Source organism: Xenopus tropicalis, chromosome 6, assembly GCF_000004195.4.
Source record: "Xenopus tropicalis strain Nigerian chromosome 6, UCB_Xtro_10.0, whole genome shotgun sequence".
Lineage (NCBI taxonomy): Eukaryota > Metazoa > Chordata > Amphibia > Anura > Pipidae > Xenopus > Xenopus tropicalis.
Window position 1 is genome coordinate 18,958,192 of NC_030682.2, and position 25,777 is coordinate 18,983,968.

Below are 25,777 nucleotides of genomic sequence, written 5' to 3' on the forward strand. Positions count from 1 at the left end.
TCATTAGTGCTGCTTATTTGACCAATTAGAAACTATATTCTAGAATATGACTGTATCGCCCCTTTAAAACGTTTTTCACTGCTTCAAAAAATGCCTGCACTAGATTCCTACAAATTAGATGTCTAATTGCCCCATCTGGCCGTATAGAGTATTTCAGCTGACCAGTACCGTCAAGGCAAACCTCTGGAGATGTCTTAATTGCTACTTTCCTGATTTGCTGAATGTCGTGTTGCACGGTAGAGCAAGTTGTGCAATGCCTTTATTTGGCGATGACTTCAAAACCTGCATCTCAAAAGATATTTTTGGCCTTGCCATAGCACGTGCATTAAAGCTAGGCCGCGTTTGGATACAATCCAGTGACTGCACAGGTCAAAGCAATAAAAGAGAGATCTGCTGAGTGGAACAGGATGTTTCTAACAGGGAAACACGTTAATTTATGGATATTTGCATTCATCATTTCTAAGTGAGCGGGATCATTTCAGGCAAGTCCCCGATTTCAGGATTTGCCAAACGAGCGCACAATCTGCAAATGAGCGAATCAGATGATTAGATTAAAGTTGTCAGGCAAACTTCTTCCTTCCAAAAGGCGGATATAAATAAAAGAGTCCACAGTTGGCTTCCTACAGAAGTCATAGATCAAGCAAATGACTCTGACAGGGCGCACCGCCTGTACGACATGGCTCTTGATAAAGCGCTTATCCTACTCTTTCCACGGCAAACTAACGTGTGATAAATCAACTGGAATCCATTTCCGCTGAGCTTGTCTATAAGCTCTGTGCTGGGCCTAATTTAATAAAAAAAAAATGAAAGTCCATGTGAACAATAGCTTTTGATGCAACAATAAACAATATAGCAACATTCACCTGAATGTTTTACTAGAAGGTCCTTGGGTTTTAAAACTGCACAGAAAAGTTTTGTTATAGCCATAAATAGACAGTAGTTAGAATCATAACCGCCAAGCATGTCATGGGCAGTTCACAAAGGCTACAATTAAAGGAAAAAGAAAGGTAAAAACTAAGTAAGCTTTATCAGAAATGTCTATGTAAATACAGCCATAAGCACTCACAGAAATGCTGCACTGAGTCCTCTGTCAAAAGATTAGTTGTGTCTGTTTTCCTCTGCCAGAGACACACAGCTCTTTGCTCTCTCCTGCTCCCCCCTCCCTCAAGAAAACTAAGAACTCACCCCCCCCTTAGGAATGTGGATCTGAGCCAATCAGCAGGAAGCTGACTCATAGTCTAACTAACTGAGCATGTCTTGCTTTTGGTGCAGGATTGAGGCATTATGGGAACTTTCTTTACACAGTTCAGCATTTTTTCTTCCTGTTTGGCTTCTGATCATGTGAACGGGAGAAATATGGGGAGACTTAAGGGCACTATTGAGAGAACTGAAGGTATGCCTGTAGCTTTAATTGTAGCGTTGTCTCCTTCCAGCAGACACGAGGGCACCCATTCCGATTAGAAGAAAGGGGGTTCCATCTAAATATTCGGAAAGGGTTTGTTACAGCTAGAGCTGTGAAGTTGTGGATTTCTCTCAATGAATCAGTCGTACTGGCTGATACATTAGATAACTTTAAGAAGGATGGGTTGAATGGCTTTTTAGCAAGTGAGGAAATACAAGGTTACAGGCGATAGCTCTTAGTACAAGTGAGGGAATACAGGGGTATGGGAGATAGCTCTCAGTACAAGTGAGGGAATACAGGGTTAGGGGAGATAGCTCTCAGTACAAGTTGATCCAGGGACTGGTCCGATTGCCATCTTGGAGTCAGAAAGCAATTGTGTTCCCTCTGATAAAACTGGAGAGGCTTCAGATGTGGTTTTTGCCTTCCTCTGGATCAACTAGCAGTTAGGCAGGTTATAAATATAGGCATAAAAGGTTAAACTTGATGGACATGTGTCTTTTTTCAACCTAACTTACTATGTTACTATGTTAAATGAAGAATAAACCAGCACCTAAGCATAAAAAAACCTGTTTCTTTAAGATTCAGCATTTCCGGCCCTCACGTTTTTTAACCATGTGCCTGTAGGTGCCTGTGCTTCATGTTATTAATACAGCGCACATCTAGCATTACATTCTCCACCACCGGCTTGAGTTACAGATGCGGAATGAAGTGCCTGTCACCTTCTGCGGCAAAGCAAATGCTGCGCGCTCCGGCAGCCGGCAATCAGTCCTATTTGTGAGCAGCTACCTGGGGAGTTGGTGAGTCACTGCAAGGACTTGGCACGTATAGATGTTCTCTCTCTCGGAGCGCGCCGTGCCACCACCGTTGTGTTTATTCTCAGCAAGTCTCACACTGAGCACAACGTGCGTCAGAAAGTGTAGGTGTAAAACATGAACTCACCTGGAACGGAGTCTCTTATTAATATCAATGTTGAGACACTTAAATATTTACAAGCTCAATTTAAGAAGAAAACATCCCGCAAGGAGTCAGGGAACAAACAATTTGCTTTAAATCAACAGACTCTGCACTGGGTGAGCTAAAGGTAATTGCCCATCATCAAAGACAAGAAATGTTGAGCCTTTATTTCCAATGGACAAATCTCTTTATGTTGCAGCCCTCTAACTAGGCCAACCTGGAACTCTAGATGGGAGTACAGGGAGCTGCATTTCCCACTGGTGAACGGCTAATAAACTCATGCATCCATCGGTAAAGGAAATGTAAGCTGTCAACAAAACTTAGTGTAAATTTGCACCGAGTGCTCTTTTGAGATAATGGAAAATATTTCACATGTTGTTCATTGTGGTCAAGCAGTCGGGAGAAAATTCAGTTACTGGGGAAAGGAAAGTCTTTAATAGGGAAAGTGATCTTGCTCTGCTCACAAGATGAAGTCAGAAGTGAGCAGAAACCAGTCATTTGATGTTTCTCTGGTCAATTCTAGGCAAAGAAATTATTTGTTGATAAGATTCCCACTACAGACCAGGTTTGCCCTTATTGCGCAGGGTTTTCTGATTATCATAAGTAGAGCCACATGGCTGCATTTTAAAACCCAGTGGGTGAGCTTCAGTCTCTAGTGTGGGCTCCCCACCCTTTAATACGTGTGAGCCATGTTCAAATGGAAAACGTGATGGGGAGCAACACAAGCATGAAAAACATTCCTGGGGTGCCAAATAAGTGCTATGATTGGCTATTGATAGCCCCATATGGACTGGCAGCCTACAGAAGGCTCTGTTTGGCATTATCCTGACTCCAAGCAAGAATAACAAAATAAGCAGCTGCTTTGAGGCCACTGGAAACAACATTCAAGGGGTTGGTGAGCAACTGATTAGGGATCACTGATCTGGGGTATTACAGGAAGTCTCTATTGGAACTTAATTATGAGATGTTAATAAAGCACTTTCTCTGTATTGCTTGAAAACTGGAACAATAAGCTGGGCAATAATCAAGTGCTTACCTATCTATTCTCTATGATAAATGATGTCTTCTTATTTGCTGTTTGCATTTTAGCTAAGGGCAAGGTCAACGTTTCTCTTTGTACAGTTATGGCCCTAAACACCTACTATATTTGGACAATAAATATGGTTCATCACCTCCAAGCTAGAAAACCCAGCATGAAGGTAGCAAGGTAAGTTCAGTATAATCACATATTGGTACAGAATGACAAGTTTGAGGACAGCCATCATATGGAAAGACAGAAATAATAAATAATTAATGATTTTGTAAGTTTGAGCAGAACTATTTGTGAATTTTGAACTTTTTTGTTAACAACTCTTTCATTAAGCGGCACCAAAGTGATTGAATGTCACTGAGCATTAGCTACTGCCAAGCCCTGAAGGGGATCCAATTAAGACAGAAGTGAGTTTAGCTGTGATTATATAGAAGGTAAAAGGGAAAACACATGCAAGACATTAAATTTTGGGTCTTGAGGGTCTATATCAGTTACAGAATATCATGATTTACCTTGTGATATTTTGCTTTCACTACCAATCCCAATCATGCCAAATACACTGAGGCTAATTAAAGGCATTTTTTACACTGATTCCTCCATGTATAATGACCCCAGAACACATGGCAGGAAAAATACAGGATAGCGACAAAAGCACTGCCACTCAGTGCTGCAAACGGGACTAGCCCTTTAAAAAATCTTATATTTATTTTATTATTATTTTCAGATTTTTTAAAAGATTTTTTAAGGGCTAGTCCCATTTGCAGCTCTGAGTGCCAGTGCTTTTGTCGCTATTTGGAATTTTTGGGAGGGTGCCGATCCCCCAGCAGTGTGCCCCGAGCGCTGAATTATTTTGGAGAGTCAAGGGTGTGCAAGGAAGGTCTTTTTGTTTGTTTATGAGGAAAAATACAGGGCCAGTCATAATAACCCCAGAACACATTGCAGGATAAATGCAGTGCCAATTTTACCTTGCATAGTACACATAAGGATAAATAAAGTGCCAGTTCCATGTATAATATCTCTGTCCTTTGTGTTGTAGGGAAATTCATTGATGTTGGGGAGGCAAATTGTGAAACTGAATGATACATTTGTGATATCTTTTAAGCCAGTCAAGTTCCAATAAGGTTATCAACTTCCAAATTAAGTTGTTTCCTTGTTAGCAGGTTAGGCAATGGGTGCTAAATGCAGGCAATGCCATATTTATCCAGAAGCGAAGGTCTTTTGGCTCTATGCTGGAGTGCAAGCGCCTGCTCCTCAAGGGTACAGGTGAAAAGCATGGTGGCTTCTGTCTCTTTTTGGACCTTGCACCATTCCCAGACATTGGTATCTTACCACAGAGAAACTGCCCTTTACTTGTATCTCATAGAACAGAAATATAAGGTGATCAGACAAATCTTAATCAATACATGCAACATTGCCATTGTTTACTAAATATTATAAAAATTCACTCTCTTTAGAGCATCTGTACAAAGGAAATGTCCAGAAGTTTGAATTATGGGAACAGAAATGTTTTGTCTTGGCTACAATGGACTAAAATTAAATGTAATGAATGTTCACTGGGAATGTATATCAGCCCCCAACTGTACTTGGCCAACTCATGCCGCTGATCTGCTGAACAAATAACTAACCTTAGGAAAATCTACAAGACGCTATTGTGGGTAGACTGGGGTTTAGCCACTTATCCAAAATATACATTAAATTATTTAGTTATCATTATACACACATGTATATATATATATAAACACACACAGTATAAAGAAAGGACAGAGAGAGCTCTTTACCATACGTCAAGATGTAGAGTGGTTTCCCATTTGTGTCCATGGTAGTAAGGCAGGGGGCTTTGGGCGAAATGGTTCCCCATCGCTGCAGCGCGGCTTCTAATGAAGGGGGCCAGTTTGTGACGACTCCCAGCTGCTCCCCTCTCATGGCTAACATCTGGGCTCCTTCTGCTTTGGGCTGGTTGGGGTCTGGTTGTTGAACTTAGAAACAGAAGAAATAATAAGTGATGTTCCACAGTGCAACCAGCTTTATCTTATCTATAGACCTCCAGGCCAGAAGAGCAGGAGTTGGGACTACACTCCTTTTACTCACCAAGGTATATGGGTTTTTATTTTAAAAACCACAAGCAAAAGTGAAGAATAAATACAGTGCCCAAATGTCCCATCCACTGGACTCTGGTCTTTTTTCAACCCTATGTAACTATTACAACGGTACCAACCCATCCAATTAAACTGGCATTTTGCCAAGCCGTCACATTTGGATTCAGCAGTAGTTACCAGACAGGAATGATTCACTTGGGCTAAATGTACTCAAGGCTCAAAGTCCTAATGACCCAAATCAATCAATGAGATGTTTTCACTGAATCAGCAGACCAGTAAATGCTGATATAGTTGCTATAGGTTAGTAGACTTAGGGGTATGTTTACTAAGAATGGAGATAAATATCACCGGTGGTGTTGCCTGTAGCAACCAATTGGGTCTTTGCTTTGATTTCTAACTAGTAGGTGACTGTTCAAATCTTATTGCTGATTGGTTGCTATGGGCAACATCACCAGATTATCTCCAATCTTAGTAAACACGCCCCCTGGAGTATACTCTGTACCTGTTTTTTTCATTTCCCCCTTTAGAAACAGAAAAATGCTATACTGAAACATAGGAAGGGTACGTAAATTAGATTCTATAAAATAATTCCTATACAGACGGCACATACTTGGCTTGGAACCTCAAATGCCCTAACTGGTTCCATATACAGTAGTATTGTTGCTAAGGGAGGCTCAGACTAAACAAACAGGTTATTATTTCGGTACTTGCTCCCATTAGTCTTTTTGACTGAATTGTAAGATGAAGATGTAAAGTCTCTGCTGTGTCAGTTTGTAAATTCCCCCCACACATCCATTTTTCTTCTTGACATATATTTAGAGGTAGATTTAATGTAGACTCAATAAGCATAAAAATTGTGAAATTCCACAATTACGAAACTACTGGATTTACAGAGATATTTCTATTTCCAGTCCTCACACACACACAGATAAATAGATATACCCATATACTGTATGATAGATGACATACATTTAGGGTGGGTTTAAAGGGCAAATTTTCAGTTCTGTGATTGCCAAATCCCTTTACTTAATCTCCCAGGATTCTCAGAAGTGTAATTTGTTAATGTGGTGCCATTATTCAAGGGATGTCGTTCTCAGCCTGAAAACTATGGGCTTGTTAGTTTGACATCAGTGGTAGGAAATGGGAAATAAGAGATGAGATACCTGAATACATTGAACATCACCATACTGTGAAATTGTGTCAGCATGGTTATGTGTAATAGATCTTGGCATACAAATGTAAATGGTGAGCAGAAACCTAGACTCTGGAAAGGCAGTGGATGTGATCTACTTAGAATTAAGAAATATTGGCCTGGAACATAATATTTGTACTTGAATAGAGAACTGGCTGTGGGATAGAGTATAAAGAATGGTAAGTGCAACTGGACCAGTGCTGTTAGTGAAGTACAGCAGGCATCTATCCTTGGGCTTTTGCTTTTTAACTTGTTTATTAATAAACAGTTTTTGCTGATGATACTAAATTGTGCAGAACTGTAAGATCCATGCAGGATGCTGCCACTTTGCAGTGATTTAAATACACTGGAAAACAGGGCAGCAAACTGGCAAATTAGGTGTGTTGGGGGGATCCTTAATTGAGAATGATTTGGGGATGATTGTGGATAACAAGTTGTGTAACTCTAGGCAGCGTCACTCAGCGGCTACTAAAGCAAATAAAGTGCTGTCTTGCATAAAAAAGGCATTAACTTGACAGATAAAAACATCATTTTGCCTCTTTAAAGGTCTCTGGTGAGGCCTCACCTTGAGTATGCAGTGTAGTTTTGGGCTCCAGTCCTTAGGAAGGAAATTAATGAGGTTGAAAGAGAACGCAGGGATGGGTAACGAGATAGGTAAAAGGAATAACTATTTGGAAAGACTATCAAGGTTGGGATACGCTTTATTTTTTTACAAGTACATCAGAGGACATTTTAAACATCTATCTGCACTGTGGATGATAAATGCACTAGATAATTGAGCAGTGTTTATATAACTGTGACATTGTTGTCACTTAGGGGCCCCTGATCAATTGCTATACCACAAGGTGCAGGGGGTGGGCCAAAAGAGTATGTAACCCTTTATACTAGAGCCCTAAAATGATCTATTTAGGAGCCAATCTGTTCCCAGTATGTTGGAAACTTGGGTTTTTAATGCAAAACTCTTTACTAAACGGCACGACGCAATGGCTAAACATTTGCAAATCACCTGGAAATATTACCTTCGACTGCAAATCCCCAGAAAGGTAAAAACGGAAGCATTTATTATTCAAGGAAAGGCAAATAAAGGCAGAACGGCCTATAATGTAGTTATTGTACTCCGCTCAGCTCTGGGAAATGTAAAGCAGCAATGAGTAAATAGCGCTCAGGTCACATGCATTTAAATAGGCGCATTATAAAAAGCAGGCACTGCAGAAATCGCCATTGCGAGGAACAAACAGCTCTATTTACACAGCCCCACCTCCTTTTTATTGTGGCAAAAGCATTTCAAAACCACCATTAATAGCTCTAATTAGAATTATTTATCTGAAAAAGAACAGGCCAGGGGCCCTCCGACTGCCAAACTGTATAGGGATCAGCTTCCATTTCTGATTCTTATATCATCTCACCTTCTAATAACTCTTCAAAGTCGTCCACAAAGAACTCCCTTAACGGTGGCCTTTTGGGCCTTTTTAAGGTATTCACGAGTTGCTGTATCTTTGCCGATACTCTGCTGCTAACAGGGACTCCTGAAAAGAAAGACATAGATTCCTAATGAACAACACAGCATATTATTTTTATACACAGTAAGCAGGTAAGGTACCTGGTAAGTAAAATATCACTTCCTAAATTCCATAATAACACAGAGAGAGAGAATGAAAGAAGAAAAAAATTCAGGTTATCTTTTACCTTCCCCTTTATTTCTACTCTTACCTCAGCTCATTTGTACCAATAGCAATCAAAAGCACATCTAGTGGTTTAAAAAGATTATTTCTACGGATTCTTTAGAACATCTTTAAAGCAGGCAAGCAGTCTGGCAGCTCCCTTTCCTATGCACTGCATACAGGCTCAGTAAATATGTTCTGTATTATAGCCCTCTTCTGCCTAGTGATAGAATTCCAAGCAACTTTCCAATATACATTAAACCATTCTCAGTGGTTTAAACTTTACTAGTAATTGTAACTGCTATTGAAAGCAGGATCTACCGTAACCTTTGTAACTATGCAGCAGAAGCTACTATAGCTGGCTGACTTCTGCTACACTGTTCAAAGGGACAGCCTGCTCCCAAGAGCGACAAATGCATGAAAAGTTAGGGAACACTGTGTGCCATTTTGTTGGGCATTTTTAGGCTACAGTACGGCTGCAGATGTAGCAAGCAGAAAAAATATTAAGCTTAATTTGTTTTTGAAAGAGCTAATTAGCAAAGGCCTACAATGGAGTAGCTAGTAATTAGCTTCACACACATTTCAATCAGTCGTTCTCAGAATAACCAACATTAGCTCCAGAAGACTACACTGGAAAAAACATTTCTGACGCTTTATTTTTACCACTTAAAGGGAAACCCCTAGATAAATCTAATCCGAGCTGGAATCTTGGCTACTAAATCTAGCTCTGGGCTTAGACTCGATACCCCATGCCAGCGTATTTTACTGAATATTTTACAACAGTGCATCCATAATTAAACAAGGAAAAGCGGGGTAACAGCACACATGGGTAGTTGGGGATGAGGCTGGCATATAGAGAGGGTTAAACAAGAAGGCACATGGGGAGGAGAATATATATTAGAAAATAGAGAGAGAACGGCACAGTGGATGAACCCAAATTGAAAACAATTGAACTGGGAAAAGAGAAAATGGCACATAAGGATGTCGGTAACATTATAATAATCCATCATAAATGTGTTACATTTCCAACTGGTCACACTGGTCTCTATAAGATAGCTGTACCCGCATTAGCAGCCACAGGAAAAATTCTGCTGGGAGTCACTGCTACAATATGATGCAGTCGCTGCTCCCCAACTTACTGGCAACCCCCCCCAAACGAATGAATGTAACACTGCTTTTGAGAACATCAGTGTCATGATATAGGCCTGTAAGGGTTAATCAAGCAGGCCAAGGTATCCCAAAATCTTCCAGAAATGTGCCAGAAAGAGATATATAACAGGCCTCTGGTCACTAGGGTCTGGAACCAGCCATGTGTAAAGGCCTCACATCCTGGAATGCCCAACTCTAATCCCTGGCTGATAAGAGCCATGCCATGTGGGGGAGTGAAAGCCCACATGGGGGTGAATTAGAGTTCACATTGGGACCCATCATAGGTGATGTGGAGGTCACACCATAACCCAAACTTACAAACATTTATTGTCCCAGAACCCATACTATTTATACTAGAGGTACCAAAACCTGAGTATATGTTTCATTTAAGATGGCCTTTCATACGGGCCCAAACATCGCTGGATTTGGGAACTCGGTTTGTCAGATAGGAGTATCTGGGCAGGGGCAGGTCACACAGTAGTGATGTTTAGCCTGTATGGGACCGGTGGGATCATTTAGAATTGATGAATCTAATTTCATCTTTCTATTATGTTCCCACAAGGAGTTTTGGACATTGGTATCATTGGACCAGTCCCATACACTCAGTCCATACACAGGAGGCCATAAAACTCACACTGTGTCCTGCTAATGGTGACACCCCTTGCATTCCTGAGGGAGGGGGGAGTTACCTGATCCCCTGCAAACTGGGATAAATAGTCAGCTCTTCTGACTATACGCTGATATTCTGTGGAGGACCAATTTCTATTGGAAGTTTATCCTGTGGTTTCCCCTTGCCTCCAGGACTAGAAGGACTTTGCTTGGTATAGTATAGGACTTCTATATTTTTCCCTTTTATTTTAAAACTGTTTGTACTTGTTTTATCGTATGTCCTTTTTTGTAACATCTTGTTTTAAACTTGCACTGTTATACTTTTTATAATATTAAATATAAAATGTAATAAGTTTGTCATTGATGCTCTAAAACGTACCTAACCTCCGAGTGTGTAACTGTGTTGTGTGCCTTAGCCCTCTGTATGCTGTGTGCTGATTAACCCTTTGACTGCTAGTAAGGAGAGTGTGTGTGTCAGTTCTTTACATTAACCCTTTCTCTACCAGTGTGCTTGGCATCTCTCATCGCCAGTGTAAGAAGTATGAGAGTGGTGGCAGCAAGTTGTATATGAGTTTGTGAGCGTTGGTGGGTCTTTGGGGTGCTGTGATGCTAGTCTGACCTGGGTGTCAGGTGTGTGAGACTGAGCAGGGGACCCTCTAGACAGCCACGCCTAAAGTCACGTGCGTCTGAAGTGGCGTAATCGTGACAATCAGATTGCATCAATTATTTCTTTCTAGCTCTCAAGACATGTAAGAGGAACGGAGACAACGGTGCTGCCTGCTGTTCATTTTGGTCAACTGGCTACAAGTGGCTGAAAATTAATTTAGTGAGAAAAAGGAAGCTTTGCTCTGCTTAGAACTGACCTGAGAAAAGCCAGCTGCGTCTACACTGCTTACTAGAGCTGGTCATACTGGGAAAGATCCACTCATTTGGTGAGGTCGCCAAACAAGCAGATCTTTCCCCATATTTGCCCACCTTATGCTTTTTTGCCACCTTGGTAACTTAGGAGGCGCTGCCACGTGAAGCGAGTTTTCTCAACTTGCCTTATGGCAGCGCCTGTGCAGACTGCATCGGCAGCTTATCAGCTCAGGTATGGTTATTTTTACTTAATTTTCTATGCAGAGCAACATTCCTCTTCTCATTCAATTAATTTTCAGCCAAGGGGTGGTCTAAACAATTCTACATTATTTTGTCTTGAGGCTTTTCAGGGAAACAAAACCATGAAAAATTTGCAAAAAGCATTGAAGTCAAAGTGTGTTTTTTGTTTTTTTTTTTTGCACAAAATGCAAGTCAATGGGCATTTTTCACTGCTTTTTTTTGCACAAAATACATTGAATCCAGTGGAGGTTCTTTTTGTGCTTTTTTTTAATGCAAAAGTGAGAGTTTTACTGCTGTTTTTTTTTCTTGCACGTTTTTCTACGGAGAATGTATGTCTGGGAATAAAAATTTAGTTATCAGTACTAATATAAGTCTGTTATATGAATTACAATTTGCTGCCATATACAAGCAGCTGCTGCTGAGAGTGTAGAGTGTTGGTGACCAGGATTATGGAGCTGCTAAAGGGAAACCTCTGAGGGTTAAAAACTGTACTGTCTGAAAGCAATAGGTTTTGTTTGCAGAGGTCAAGTACTTCTTTAACCAGATAATTTGGTTTTTCAGTTTTCTGTTATTTAACTACATTTTAATCCAATGATTTATGTGCAACTATCAAATATATAGATGGGATTCAATTATTGGCAAACTGAAGATATATTATCAGCACATGTATTGTGTATGCTGTATAGACATAATGAGACTATGTACACACACAACACAATATACTGATTTGATTATTTCTTAGTCCAATATGATAAAGGCATTTGTGTAGTTTTAAATCTGTGGCTGTTTACAGAGGGCAGGGTACAGACCCTGATGATTCGGTACATTATGGAGCAAAAACACATTAAAAGGAACACATAGATCTGGTAAATGAGAAATATAATTAAGTGAAAAAAATATATATAGTGGAAAAAAATATATATATATATATCACACATCTGACAAATATGCCATTGCAGTCCGAGTTTAATAAGTGCTAATGTGTAGGGTTCAGTAATATAAGGAAAAGGTACAAGGAACACTCACAATGCAAAAAAAATGTAGAAGATTCATCTTGGAAAACAAGTATTAACACTTTTTACATTCAAACTATTGTTGATAATTGGGCGAAGAGAGAAAACAACAGGAATAACGATATACAAAAACGTAATGAGTAATAAGCAATTAGGGCACATTTGCCATCAATGCGGTTGCTGCCATTCTTGATAAGTCAGCATTCTTCAAGTGAAACATAAAGGAGGAGAGAAAGCTTTTCTGCACTTAGATCTGCTGATAGAGGAGACAATAACAATGGAAATGCCATATGGTGGGTACATGGACAATAGTGATGTGCGGGTCAACCAAAAGTTGACCTTAACCCGCGCTCTCCCAACACCGACTAGACAACACAAGCCATCAGCATTTATATACACCTGACAAGGTCCCAAAGATGGCAGGGTGAATCAGGAGTGAGAATATAAAGGACAGTGGGGCATACTGACATTGTGGGCAGGGTGGGCCGTGGGGAGAGTTTGGCCTGCAACTCGCCAGTAACCTGCCAAGGAAGTGTGTTTTACTGATGTGCGGGCTGGCCCAAAACCCCACATTAGGCAGGTTCAGGCTGACATTTTGCTGTTTGCTGGTGGGTTCGGGCCAAGCTCTTCCTTCAGCCCTCCCCATCCATGATCTTACTGTGCCCTGCTTCAGCCTTTATTCATAGACACATGCCTGTCCTGCTTCCTTTGTGACTTCAAAGATGGGGCAGGTGTGGGTCTACAAACAGAGGTGCCAGGTCAGATTGGAAGTGTCAGTTTAGGGTCAGGCGAAAGTTGACTTTTTGTCGACCCGTGCATCATTAGTGTGTTTGCCAGACCAAGCCCGACCAACCTGTGGGTCTTTAGCCAACCCACACATTACTATTGCTTAGCGATATTGTGTCATTTAAGTTCAAAAATAATGTATCACTTGGTAAAATGCAAAGATAGAAGTCTTCTAGGATTTTTGTGTCTTATTGCTTGGGAACTACTCGGTGGCTCTAAACTTAAGGTGGCCACACACGGGCTGATTTTAACTGCCGATATAGGTCCTTTAGACTGATTCGGCAGCTTATCTCCCCATGTATGGGCATGAACGCCGGGCCTCCCCGACCGCTAACTTAAAGTCCGATTATTAAAACAGAATTTCAGCTCTTCTAGTGCAGAGAGCGCTATTGCTATTACACGAGGTGGCGGGATCAATGCGCGGGGGGGGGGGGGGCAGCATCAACTTGGCTGCCTCAGGAGGCCAGAACCCCTAAGGCGGTGCTGCATGTATGGCCAGCTTTACATACTTTAAATTGAAGTATAAGTTTAAAACCAGGTGTTGTTTATTCCCTATATAAAGCACCTTTAGTCAGTGTATAGCTGGCCATACATTTGAAGAGCCACTGGTATGAAGAAGACCTTAAGGTGGGCAATATTGGACTGATCCAGCCATTTAGCCCTCAGGCCAAAGATCATATCACCACTGAAACTATGCAGGCCACTGGGATGAGAACCACAACAACACACCCTCGATTCAACAGCAAGAACCGAGTCCGCCCCTGTTCCGCCACCCTTGGTCAGTGTGACCCACTATTATCAGATCATTCATTTATAACCTTGTCCAGCCATACACAGTTCTAAGATAGTTTTGTTGGGAAAGGTGCCTTGCAGTTCTTTTTATTGACTATAAAATCCTGTGAATATTTATAAGCAGCGTTAACAGATCCTAGATGGAATTAAATGATTAATTTCCATAGCAACTTTGACTGACATTAGAAATCTGAGATTGCACTGCCGCTAGGTTCGAACACACGTATGTAGAAATGGAAAAAGGCTTTTGTTCTGGTAAAGATTTGCTCCCAGATGTCCCTGTGAGAGGGGGATGATAAACAAAGAGTAGGAGCTGTAAGTAAATTCCACCCCCCCAACACCAACAACAAAATATTGTGTTTTATGTGAATGCTCCTCTGGCTGATTGTGCATTTTCTCTAGGAACAAGGGGGATATCAGTGAGTCGTGCTAGCATAAGCAATGTCCTACTGAGCTTCTAGCTTTATGTTTGTTTCCTCAAACAATACGAAGACCAAAGACACATCTGGTAACCCCAGTGCTTCTATATAGTGAAACAGTAGAATAAAATTCTTTGTAATTGGGGATATTAGCTCCTTTACTGGGCATGATGGGAAACTGGCACTGCCTACGTTCTGTGTTTCTTTTGGAACAATCACAGTCTATCCTCAACTCTATCTACTCAGCAAGGGCCATGGGCTGAGGGAGATTTTTGTATTTGGGGGTCAATTAAAGTAGCTCCATGGTTAATACCCTCAGAACATGTGAAATGATAAATGCAAGGCCAGTTTTATATTAAATGCCCCAGAACACATGGCAGAAAAAATTCAGTGTTAATATCATCCATAATAACCCCAGGATAACCCACCCCCCCACCACCACCCCCACCCAGAGAACAAGGTAGAACAAATAAAGTTCCATGTATTATATCCCCATCCTGGGGTTTTGGACTCCTTAATCCCCCCATGTTAATGGTCAACCTCAATGTAAGCTCCTAAAGCGACCTGATTGGTCAAAAGTTCCACGCCGTGTTACCGACAGGTTGTTCAGAGAGACAGACTAAATGTTATTTGTTTTTGGAAATTTATAACACTTAATTCCCTTATTAATAATTTAGAGTTAACCTCCCAGATCTTTTATTATTTATAATGGAATCTACTGGCGTAACTAGTAGTAACTAGTAGTTTAGCCCCTCGAACCTTCAGGATGAGCTATTTCACAAATATATAGTGAAATAGCACATCAGTTTGCAATAATTGGGCCCTTAACACTAGGGGCCCCTCAAGAGATGATGAGGAAAGACCTAGAAAGGGAAATCTCCATCGGAAGCAACAAAACAAACACAAGAAGGACATAAACAGGAAGGGATGTCAATGGCTACAGTCCCAATGTCCATTGCATGGATATAAATAGGATATAAATAGGGGTTCACTTGTGCTGGGGTTCACTTGGAAGGGTTGAACTTGTTGGACTTTGGACCTTTTTCAACCCAACTTAACTATGTAACTATGTAACCTCTCCCTCACACCCCCAGACAAGCTCCTATTGATATCATATTTCAATATGAAGAGGCCACTAACGTTCTACAGATAAAGCCCGAATAGAGGTCCAAGATAAAAGTGCAATTGTTGTGCCATAAAGAGATACCCTAGTGTCCATCTGTGCATTTACAAAAGCACACAATGTGACCCTTCTACCTACCGTCTCCGGTCTCCATAAGCTCAGCATTGCCGTATTTGGGAGCCACCCGCGACGACGTTGACCCCTGTGGCCTTTCCACTTGTATTGAGTGCTCTGAGGTGTACGTGGTAACGTCTGGAGGGGCTGAATGGTTTTCTAGAGAAGAAAAAAGGAAAAGTATGTCTTACTTTGTAGTCAGTGGTCAGTCTTAATATGAGGAACCTTATCCCAACTCAAGCATCACTTATAGAGATAAGTGAGATAATGAAAAGAGCTGCCGAAAAAAAAGCATATTGTATGCCACTGATAGCTAACCTATGCCATTCTAGCTGTGGCTGCACTACAATTCCCAGCATCCTCCAACAGCCTGGTGCCAGAAGTTAGCAATCACTGCCGTTATGTTTTGCAGGATCAAGGTTTAGTATTAGCGCTGCAATGGGGATTAGAGCAATGGAAAAATTAGATCAAGCCATTGCAAATGGGCACTGAGTTCATACAGATGGGCAGGTTTAACTGATGCATCTGGCACGTGCACCACATGCATCAAAAGGAAAATAAAAAGTCAGCGCCATCTGTATTCTGAGTTAGCATCATGAATGGAGGGAGAGAATGCAGAAACCCCTGGAGGGTTATATTTGCCATTTCATGCATAGTATACACTGAAGCAGGCACGGGCATCTGGCACGACTCCAGATGTTATTCAACTACAACACCCAGCATCACCCTGACAACCGTTGGCTGGAGGGCCACTAGCTACCCCTTTCTTCATTAAAGCCTCTCATTTCCTTACAAGCCCTTTTAACTTATACTTCATTTATTTTAGTAGATAGTTATGTTTCTACAAGTGATCAGTAACACACACTGACATGGGTTATTCTTCCCAGGGAGCCTTATTTACCTGCATATTCACATCTCTTTGTTACATCAGGCAGCAGCCATATTGCTTAGACAGATAACCACTGCCAGAGACTGTACTGAAACGCTCTCTGGCTTCTGCAACATTGTTTCAAAACCGGGGCCCCCAGGGCAGAGAATAGACTGCTTTCCATAGCAGATACATGTATCATCATTATCCTCATTGTTGTCATTTAATTATACAGAGCCAGCAAGTTACACAGCGCTTTAAATTCATTTATAACAAATGGGGTAATGTAATAAACAAGGGGTTCATTCTAAAAATGGTATCAGAGGGCCCTACCCACAAGAGCTTACAGTCTAAAGGGCGAGGGAAGAGTTGAAACAAATTGGTTGAAATGTGTAATAAATGTATATTGAAAATTTGCTGCCAATTGCCATTTCTTTTATTAGGTGAATTTTGATAGCACCTTCAGAATAAATCCCTCCATTAGCAAAAACAACAGGAATAATGCAGTAAGAAAAGGATATTCAGTAATCAGCAGTGATTGCTGGGATATGGTTTCTGCAGATATGTTGCCTTTATTGTGGCTCATACATAAGTCATCATGGCAGAGTCTGTAGACACAGAAATAGCTGCCCGGGTCAGGGATGTGTGTGTGCTGTTCATTTACCTGTATCTGTTATAGTATGAAGGCTGTGGAATTAAACAGGAGTGGCCAAGTCAGACCAGGACCAGCCTGCGGGGCCGCCATCAGGGGAGTGCAGCAGTCAGTGGAACAGGAAGCCCCCAAGAGATGTATAAGTATGATTAACTTGTTGAGAAGTGGGTGGGCTTGCTGGCAGTGGGTGGAGTTTGGGTAGATCATGGGCAGGGTTTAAACATAATGGGAACATAATTGTATGTGCCTTTTGTTTTCATTGGGGCCCCATTCTAGTTATTGGCAGGGGCCTCTGTCCTGAGGCCCAGGTGACCAATTGGGAAACCCTAAAGAGGAGGGGCTGCTAACTTAGAAGTATGGGACCCTGCAATTCCTGATGGAAGCCCTGCTTTTTAATGCACTAGTCCCATCAAAATAATTGGAACTGCCCTGTCATTGATTTCAAGGTACAGTAATTGCTGGACCTTGTGCACTGTCAGGTTAGGAGATAATCGCTCGGAAACACTGCAATTTTATGTGTTTTGTCGGTTGCCCGACCAGCTGGAAATCCTGGGCAGGAATGCTAGGAACAGGCCTATTTGCCATTGCCCTAATGGAAGACAGTCAGCTAGCGGCTTCCCAGGTGTAAGAATCTGACTGCGGAAAAGCAAGAAGGAACAACATACTCAAATAAACTTCAATCTGCTGATTCATAATTCTAGTCACTTACAGTCTCGTTCAACTGGATACCAGAGCGATAAAACTGCAAATATATCATTAAAGTGCCATAAAAGCCCTATTATGTGTCATATATATGAACAGTTCCATTTAACCTTCCCTATTTCTATCTCTTCTCTTTGCATCAGAACCAGAGTGGAGCCAACGGCGTCAGCTAAAGGAGCACGTGGGCTTAAAACAAAGAGTTCTGTTATCAGACGAGCTGACAGGGTAATGGGCTGTGATTATTTTAAGTTGCACAACAAACTGATTGGCGTAATGCACAGAAAGCTTTGATAGCTCATCATTTTCATTACTATGTGACAAAACATACCCGCTGTACGAGAGCCACCAAATAGTGTACCCTTCATCTTGGTACCTTGGTATTTCTCCAGTAAATGATGGGATATGCCAAAAGAGTAATAGTGAATAAATAGAATATTGTTACTGGAGGTTTAGTTGGTTCCCCTGGCTAAGCGAATGTTCACTACTGCCCACTGCTGTGCCCTGTATAGAATTATTCAATGTAATAGCGGTAAGTAAGCAAAGCTGAAGCAGAGTAAACAAAACCACCAACAGGATCTCTCTAGCAGACAAAGATGCAGCTGTAGTTAAAGTTGCGTTCAACTGCACAGACAACTTTAACATCAGAAAGCAAAGATCTCATTGGTTGCTTTGGGCGCAGTTTAGCAATATATATATATATACATACATATTACAACTGCATAAAGACATGCACATTTTAAAGCAGAAAAAAAATCTAGCATTTTATTTGTTATATTATGTCTATGAACTTCCATTGGTAAACTTCAGCTTTCATTTTGCTTTAAAAATGCACAATTACTGAATTAGAAACTGTTACAATATCTCTAAAAGACCTTCATTTCTTGTGTGTGTGTTTATTGACTTATTTATTTGTGTTCAGCAGCTCTCTACAATTTTAGCAGCTCTCTGGTTGCTAGGGTTCAAGTTACCCTAGCAACTAGGCAGTGGTTTAAATGACAGACTGGAGGATGAATAGAAAGAATAAACTGTATAACAATTAAACCGTAGTTTGGCTGCCGGGGTCAATGACCCCCATTTGAAAAGAGGCAGAAGAGGAAAGCAAATTAAATATTTCCAGAATAAAAAAAAGAATGAAGAAGTTGCTAAGAATAGAACATTCTGTATCATACTGAAAGTTAACTTTTTGTTGGGGGTCTGTTTAGGTAATAAATAACACTGTTCTTCTACTGTGTCTTTCATACTGGGAGCAAGGAGTGTTTTTTGTTCCATAATGAAGAAACACGCCCCCCCGAAAATCTATTTTAGCTGAATTAGTAACACAGCAAGTGGTCCAAGCTCTGCCTACCTGCCGACAGCATCCCTGATAAAGCATCTCTACATCCCCCTCCAGTGATTATCTAGAGCAAATTCATATTTTATCTACAGATCTACATACTGATGGATGCCCCGGGTCGTCCAAGCACGGAAGCTTTGCCCTACTTGCCTCATTCTGAAGCAAAATGTGCAAAATAAACAAATATATATTTATTTATATACATACTGTGACACTCTCCGCATTTCCTCCTATTTCCTTCAGAGAAGAGAAGCAATGGTAAGTCACGATATAGAAAGAGACTGTTGATCGTAAATAGTATTAATTACCCTACACAATGATCATTTTGCTATGGAACCTCAAGAAGACTTTAGTGGGGGGGGGGGGGGGGGCAATGTGCGCAACCCTGTGTATGTGTCATTGCCCTTGCAGATGTAGTGACATTAAAAATGGTTTCTCCCACTGGAATCTGATTAAATGAATAAAAAAATGTTGTTCTTTGAGCAAATTTAGTTCAACATTTATGAAACGTTGATAAGGGCAAAAATATTAATAATAGTACAGGTATCGGACCCCTTATCCAGAAACCCATTTGTCTGTTATAATAAACCACTACCTTGTACTTGATCCCAACTAAGATATAATTACCCCTTATTGGGGGCAGAACAGTCCTATTGGGTTTATTTAATGGTTAAATGATTCCCTTTTCTCTGTAATAATAAAACAGTACCTGTACTTGATCCCAACTAAGATATAATTACCCCTTATTGGGGGCAGAACAGCCCTATTGGGTTTATTTAATGGTTAAATGATTCCCTTTTCTCTGTAATAATAAAACAGTACCTGTACTTGATCCCAACTAAGATATAATTACCCCTTATTGGGGCAGAACAGTCCTATTGGGTTTATTTAATGGTTAAATGATCCCCTTTTCTCTGTAATAATAAAACAGTACCTGTACTTGATCCCAACTAAGATATAATTACCCCTTATTGGGGGCAGAACAGCCCTATTGGGTTTATTTAATGGTTAAATGATTCCCTTTTCTCTGTAATAATAAAACAGTACCTGTACTTGATCCCAACTAAGATATAATTACCCCTTATTGGGGCAGAACAGTCCTATTGGGTTTATTTAATGGTTAAATGATCCCCTTTTCTCTGTAATAATAAAACAGTACCTGTACTTGATCCCAACTAAGATATAATTACCCCTTATTGGGGGCAGAACAGCCCTATTGGGTTTATTATTTAATGGTTAAATGATTCCCTTTTCTCTGTAATAATAAAACAGTACCTGTACTTGATCCCAACTAAGATATAATTACCCCTTATTGGGGCAGAACAGCCCTATTGGGTTTATTTAATGGTTAAATGATTCCCTTTTCTCTGTAATAATAAAACAGTACCTGTACTTGATCCCAACTAAGATATAATTACCCCTTATTGGGGCAGAACAGCCCTATTGGGTTTATTTAATGGTTAAATGATTCCCTTTTCTCTGTAATAATAAAACAGTACCTGTACTTGATCCCAACTAAGATATAATTACCCCTTATTGGGGCAGAACAGCCCTATTGGGTTTATTTAATGGTTAAATGATTCCCTTTTCTCTGTAATAATAAAACAGTTCCTGTACTTGATCCCAACTAAGATTAATTAATCCTTAATGAAGCCAAAACAATCCTATTGAGTTTATTTAGCGTTTAAATTATTTTTTAGTATGCTTAAAGTATGGTGATCCAAATTACAGAAAGACCACTTATCTGGAAAACCCCAAGTCCAGAGAATTCTGGATAACAGGTCCCATAACTGTATAACACAACATGTAGCTAAAGGAAATAATCTCATATAATCTCAGTAACAGTATGCTAGCATAGGACACCTAAACATGTATTGAAAAGGGCTATCAAATGATCATTGTAGTTTAATAAAACACTCACCCACACAAAGGCGCAATGGAATTTCTGAGAGCAATAGGGGGCAAGAAAAGCAACACAAATTAGCCCAGTATGTTGCCTATCCACTCACAGCCAATAAAGCCAGTAGAATTGCCCCAAAGAATGAACAGGTTAACAGGTTAGAATTGTGTCTGCCCCCTAGCAAAGCAGCAGTTCAGTCATGCTTTACGGCTAAGATTCCAGTTTTCCAATTTTTTATTACAGAGCATTTTGTCAGAGAGGTCACAGATACAATATCCATTTTTTAGCTAACTGCAGGATTTTGTCTCTTTAAGGCTGATGTCCCACGAGGGAGATTAGTAGCCTGCGGTTAATCTCTCCAGCCACGGGCAACGAATCTCCCGAAATGCCTTTCCATCGGCAATAAAGTGAATCGCAGGTGGAAAAGGCATATGAATAAGTCGCCCGAAGTTTCCTTCCCAAGGTACTGGATGAACATGTATCTGTATATCACTATGAAGATTTTCATTCACCCAGGTCATGGTATATCTAGTATAAATAAATCTAAAGCAACTGGTAAAGTAAAATTACTTAACAAGTCCAGCTTTAGATTTATTTATACTAGATATATCTGTATATTAATGAGAGTGGCTCGGGGCACGGAGTTGTGGGACCAAGAAAATGTAAGTGTTACTTTAAATACATGGATTTTCTCCAAGCAGTAACCTGTTCCCCGGCACCAAGCCAAACAACATATAAGAGAATGCTTCATTAACGGCAAAGTTAAGTATTAATTGTACATACGTCTGTTATGTAAAACTGTACTTGATGACCCATAGGGCGTTTGGAATTCAGCTCATTGGCTGATTGGCTCGTTCCCTTTTCTTTGGAACACAATTGACCCTCCATCTACTATCAACATTGCTCTCTTGGAATATAAAGGGCTGATTTCTTTATTAAATTTTAATGACATAGATATAATCAAGCAAAGAGAGAGGAAGCCACCAACATCTCCCCCGGTGACACTGAGATGCCCGTTTATGGAGCCCTTCCCACCTACACACTAATAGATGTTCTCCTGCTGCAATTCATTTCTTCCCCAAGCACCCAATCAATTTTTATTAGCTCCATAGCCTTAATCTTAGTATATTCATTATGCCAGTGTTTACAATGCCAAACACAAGAAGTCCAAGTATTGCCTTTAATAAGTACTGGAGAAAGGCGCACCAACCTATGTGTGTCTGGGCCATGACGTCTGCTAATCTGTGTGCGGCACCACTGCCTCCACTTTGCGTTGAAGAGGATGACGTGGTAGATGTGGTAGATCCATGGATCGCTTGGGTGATCCAGTGCTCCATGTTTATACTACCCTGACTTGACGTGGGAGTACCTTGGGAGTCCCCTTGTACAGAGCCTTCATCTTCTGAGCCTGAAGAGGTATCTGTTAAAGAAGATAAATAAGCCATATTCCATGAATTATACATAATACTTCTAATACACAGTGCCCTGGTCGGAGCTAAACTCAAGCAATGCCACTCCTTACACCCCTATATGTTCCAAAGGGCTTGTCCATACAAAACCAGGTTTCTAGCTCTCTTTGAAAGTTAAAGAGTCAGCAACCCTAACCAACTGGGCACTGATTGTGCTTAGCCATTTAACCACTGTGTGACACTCTCACTCTCAAAGAAAGCTACTGAGCTCAAAGCAGAATATTAGAAGCCCAAAACTGCTAATATCTAAGAAACCACTAAAAACAGAAAATTGTGTGAATAAAAGTTGTAAAACTGCTAAGTGCCCCCCCCCCCAATGAAAAAAAGTATGTTTTTCCCCAGGTCAGAAATGCTCTTCATGAGAAAACTGCATTGGCTTCTGGAAAAAAGTGCGCTGAATTTGCAACTGACAGTTCTGCTAATGATTCACCCCCATTAAACTACATGCATGGGCGATAAATGATGCCTTGTAAGATCTAAATCCTTTGCAAGGGGTAAAAATAACATCACAGGGAGGTAAGAACAACATTACGTGGCTTTAAAATTTATAGCAGGGTGTAAGAATGCCCTTATGTGGGAGAGCTCAATCGTTTAGAGACGCTATACTAGACTATATACATTGGATCATAGCAAGATATGGGTATGGGATCTACAATAAGGAATGCTTTTGACCTGTCTTCCGGATAAATGGTCTTTCTGTAATATGGAGCACAGTGCCTTAGGGATACTATGATATCATTCAGCTGCTTACCTGGGGGTGTATAGGCATCCATTGAGGTTTGTACCACCAGGGAGCGCCGCTTGGATGGCATGGGTACGGCCATCTTCCTTTCTTTATGTTTAGCCAGGGCTGCCTGCACTGCTTCTGTATGTACATCTATAGATGGAGCAGAGAGAAGGGAGAACTCATTGCGGGGTAATAGTGACACAAGGCAATTCCACCAGCACTACGTCTTTCTGTAGTGAACTTATTTCATTCTTAAAGTGCCCAACTCTTCCAGCTTGGGGATTAATTAACAATTATGTGCAAAAACATTCAACAAAAAACCCCCCAAAACAGCGTGTCGCTGTAAGGTATGATGTCAGTGAGGGTGGGGCCATTCAAACAGGGTCTTATTAGAAAACTATACCCTCAACAATGTATGGCTCTATAAAATATATTGCATAAAACAGCTTATATGTAAAACGTTGTTTTATCTGAAAAAAATAACATTTTCATAACTAAGGACCGCACAAACGGTGCACACAAACAAACCAGAGTCACACGTAAATGTTTGGCCCCATCAGCCAATGAATGGGCAGAGTTCTGCCTTTTGGACTCACACTACTTCCTGTTACAGTCAGAGCTGCATCACTTCCTGTCAGCTGATCTCTGAGGGAGCACACAGTCCATCACAAAATGGAGGCTCAAGGCCAATATTTACTGATATATAAACTATCTGTTGGTATTTATTCTGGGGGTATAGCAGGGACTACCCAAGATGCGGTCATAATATGCAATTATCAATTACATTAATTTATAGAAGCATAGCTAGTAGCCCTTCTAGACACTGTACTATATTTTTGCGATGATGCAGAATGATAATGTTGGTTGGGCCGTGGGTTTAGCGATCTAAAAACCACATTGGTTTCCAACAGTGTAACTTACCTGACCGGTATCGTTCATCTCGAGAACCTGAGGAGCGCCGGCGGTGATACCTGGAGGAAGAGGACGGGGTGACAGGGGTTCTTCGTTCTGGGGGTAACGCCTGCTCCATCCCTGCAAAAGGTTACTGAATTAGCTGCACTTAGAGGGTTAATTATTAATTCAGGAATTATTTTTGTAGCATTTGTATAAAAAAGGGAATTTGTATAACTCTTTCTATAGTGTTATTTGTATAAACCGCACTCCATAGTTACACAAACAGGGTGCAATACAACAAGCATCAAATATATATATATACACAGGTATGGGATCCCTTATCCGGAAACCCATTATCCAGAAAGGTCCGAATTATGGAAAGCCCATCTCCCATAGACTCCATTTTAATCAAATAATTCAAAATTATAAAACTGATTCCCTTTTCTCTGTAATAATAAAACAGTACCTGTACTTGATCCCAACTAAGATATAATTACCCCTTATTGGGGGCAGAACAGCCCTATTGGGCTTATTTAATGGTTAAATGATTCCCTTTTCTCTGTAATAATAAAACAGTACCTGTACTTGATCCCAACTAAGATATAATTACCCCTTATTGGGGGCAGAACAGTCCTATTGGGTTTATTTAATGGTTAAATGATTCCCTTTTCTCTGTAATAATAAAACAGTACCTGTACTTGATCCCAACTAAGTTATAATTACCCCTTATTGGGGGCAGAACAGCCCTATTGGGTTTATTTAATGGTTAAATGATTCCCTTTTCTCTGTAATAATAAAACAGTACCTGTACTTGATCCCAACTAAGATATAATTACCCCTTATTGGGGGCAGAACAGTCCTATTGGGTTTATTTAATGGTTAAATGATTCCCTTTTCTCTGTAATAATAAAACAGTACCATGTACTTGATCCCAACTAAGATATAATTACCCCTTATTGGAGGCAGAACAGCCCTATTGGGTTTATTTAATGGTTAAATGATTCCCTTTTCTCTGTAATAATAAAACAGTACCATGTACTTGATCCCAACTAAGATATAATTACCCCTTATTGGAGGCAGAACAGCCCTATTGGGTTTATTTAATGGTTAAATGATTCCCTTTTCTCTGTAATAATAAAACAGTACATGTACTTGATCCCAACTAAGATATAATTACCCCTTATTGGAGGCAGAACAGCCCTATTGGGTTTATTTAATGGTTAAATGATTCCATTTTCTCTGTAATAATAAAACAAAACAGTACCTGTACTTGATCCCAACTAAGATATAATTACCCCTTATTGGGGGCAGAACAGCCCTATTGGGTTTATTTAATGGTTAAATGATTCCCTTTTCTCTGTAATAATAAAACAGTACCTGTACTTGATCCCAACTAAGATATAATTACCCCTTATTGGGGGCAGAACAGTCCTATTGGGTTTATTTAATGGTTAAATGATTCCCTTTTCTCTGTAATAATAAAACAGTACCTGTACTTGATCCCAACTAAGATATAATTACCCCTTATTGGGGGTAGAACAATCCTATTGGGTTAAATTAATGGTTTATTGATTTTTTAGTAGACTTAAGGTATGGAGATCCAAATTACGGAAAGACCCCTTATCCGGAATACCCTTGGTCCCGAGCATTCTGGATAACGGTCCCTATACCTGTACAACAAAAAGGTCAGTATTGAACAGTTAATCAGGGTGGAAGGGAGGTTACTTGTACTACATGTTAGCACCACCTGCTGTTCATTTCGGCCAACTGGACAGGGTACAAAATTAAATTAGT

General features: G+C 40.4%; 1 protein-coding gene across 9 annotated transcripts in view; it reads right to left on the minus strand.

The window, feature by feature from the left end:
• The window catches only part of dip2c (disco interacting protein 2 homolog C), a 248,391-nt gene that overhangs the window by 74,684 nt on the left and 147,930 nt on the right, over nt 1-25,777 (minus strand). For 5 of the 9 annotated variants that reach the window (XM_012964918.3, XM_031903460.1, XM_031903458.1 and 2 more), the window contains 6 exon segments: nt 24,011-24,121; nt 23,114-23,239; nt 22,104-22,313; nt 15,463-15,597; nt 8,081-8,200; nt 5,165-5,362 (listed from right to left, as the gene is read on the minus strand). In XM_012964918.3, the coding sequence (XP_012820372.1) occupies nt 5,165-5,362; nt 8,081-8,200; nt 15,463-15,597; nt 22,104-22,313; nt 23,114-23,239; nt 24,011-24,121 (900 nt within the window). 9 annotated transcript variants of the gene reach the window in all.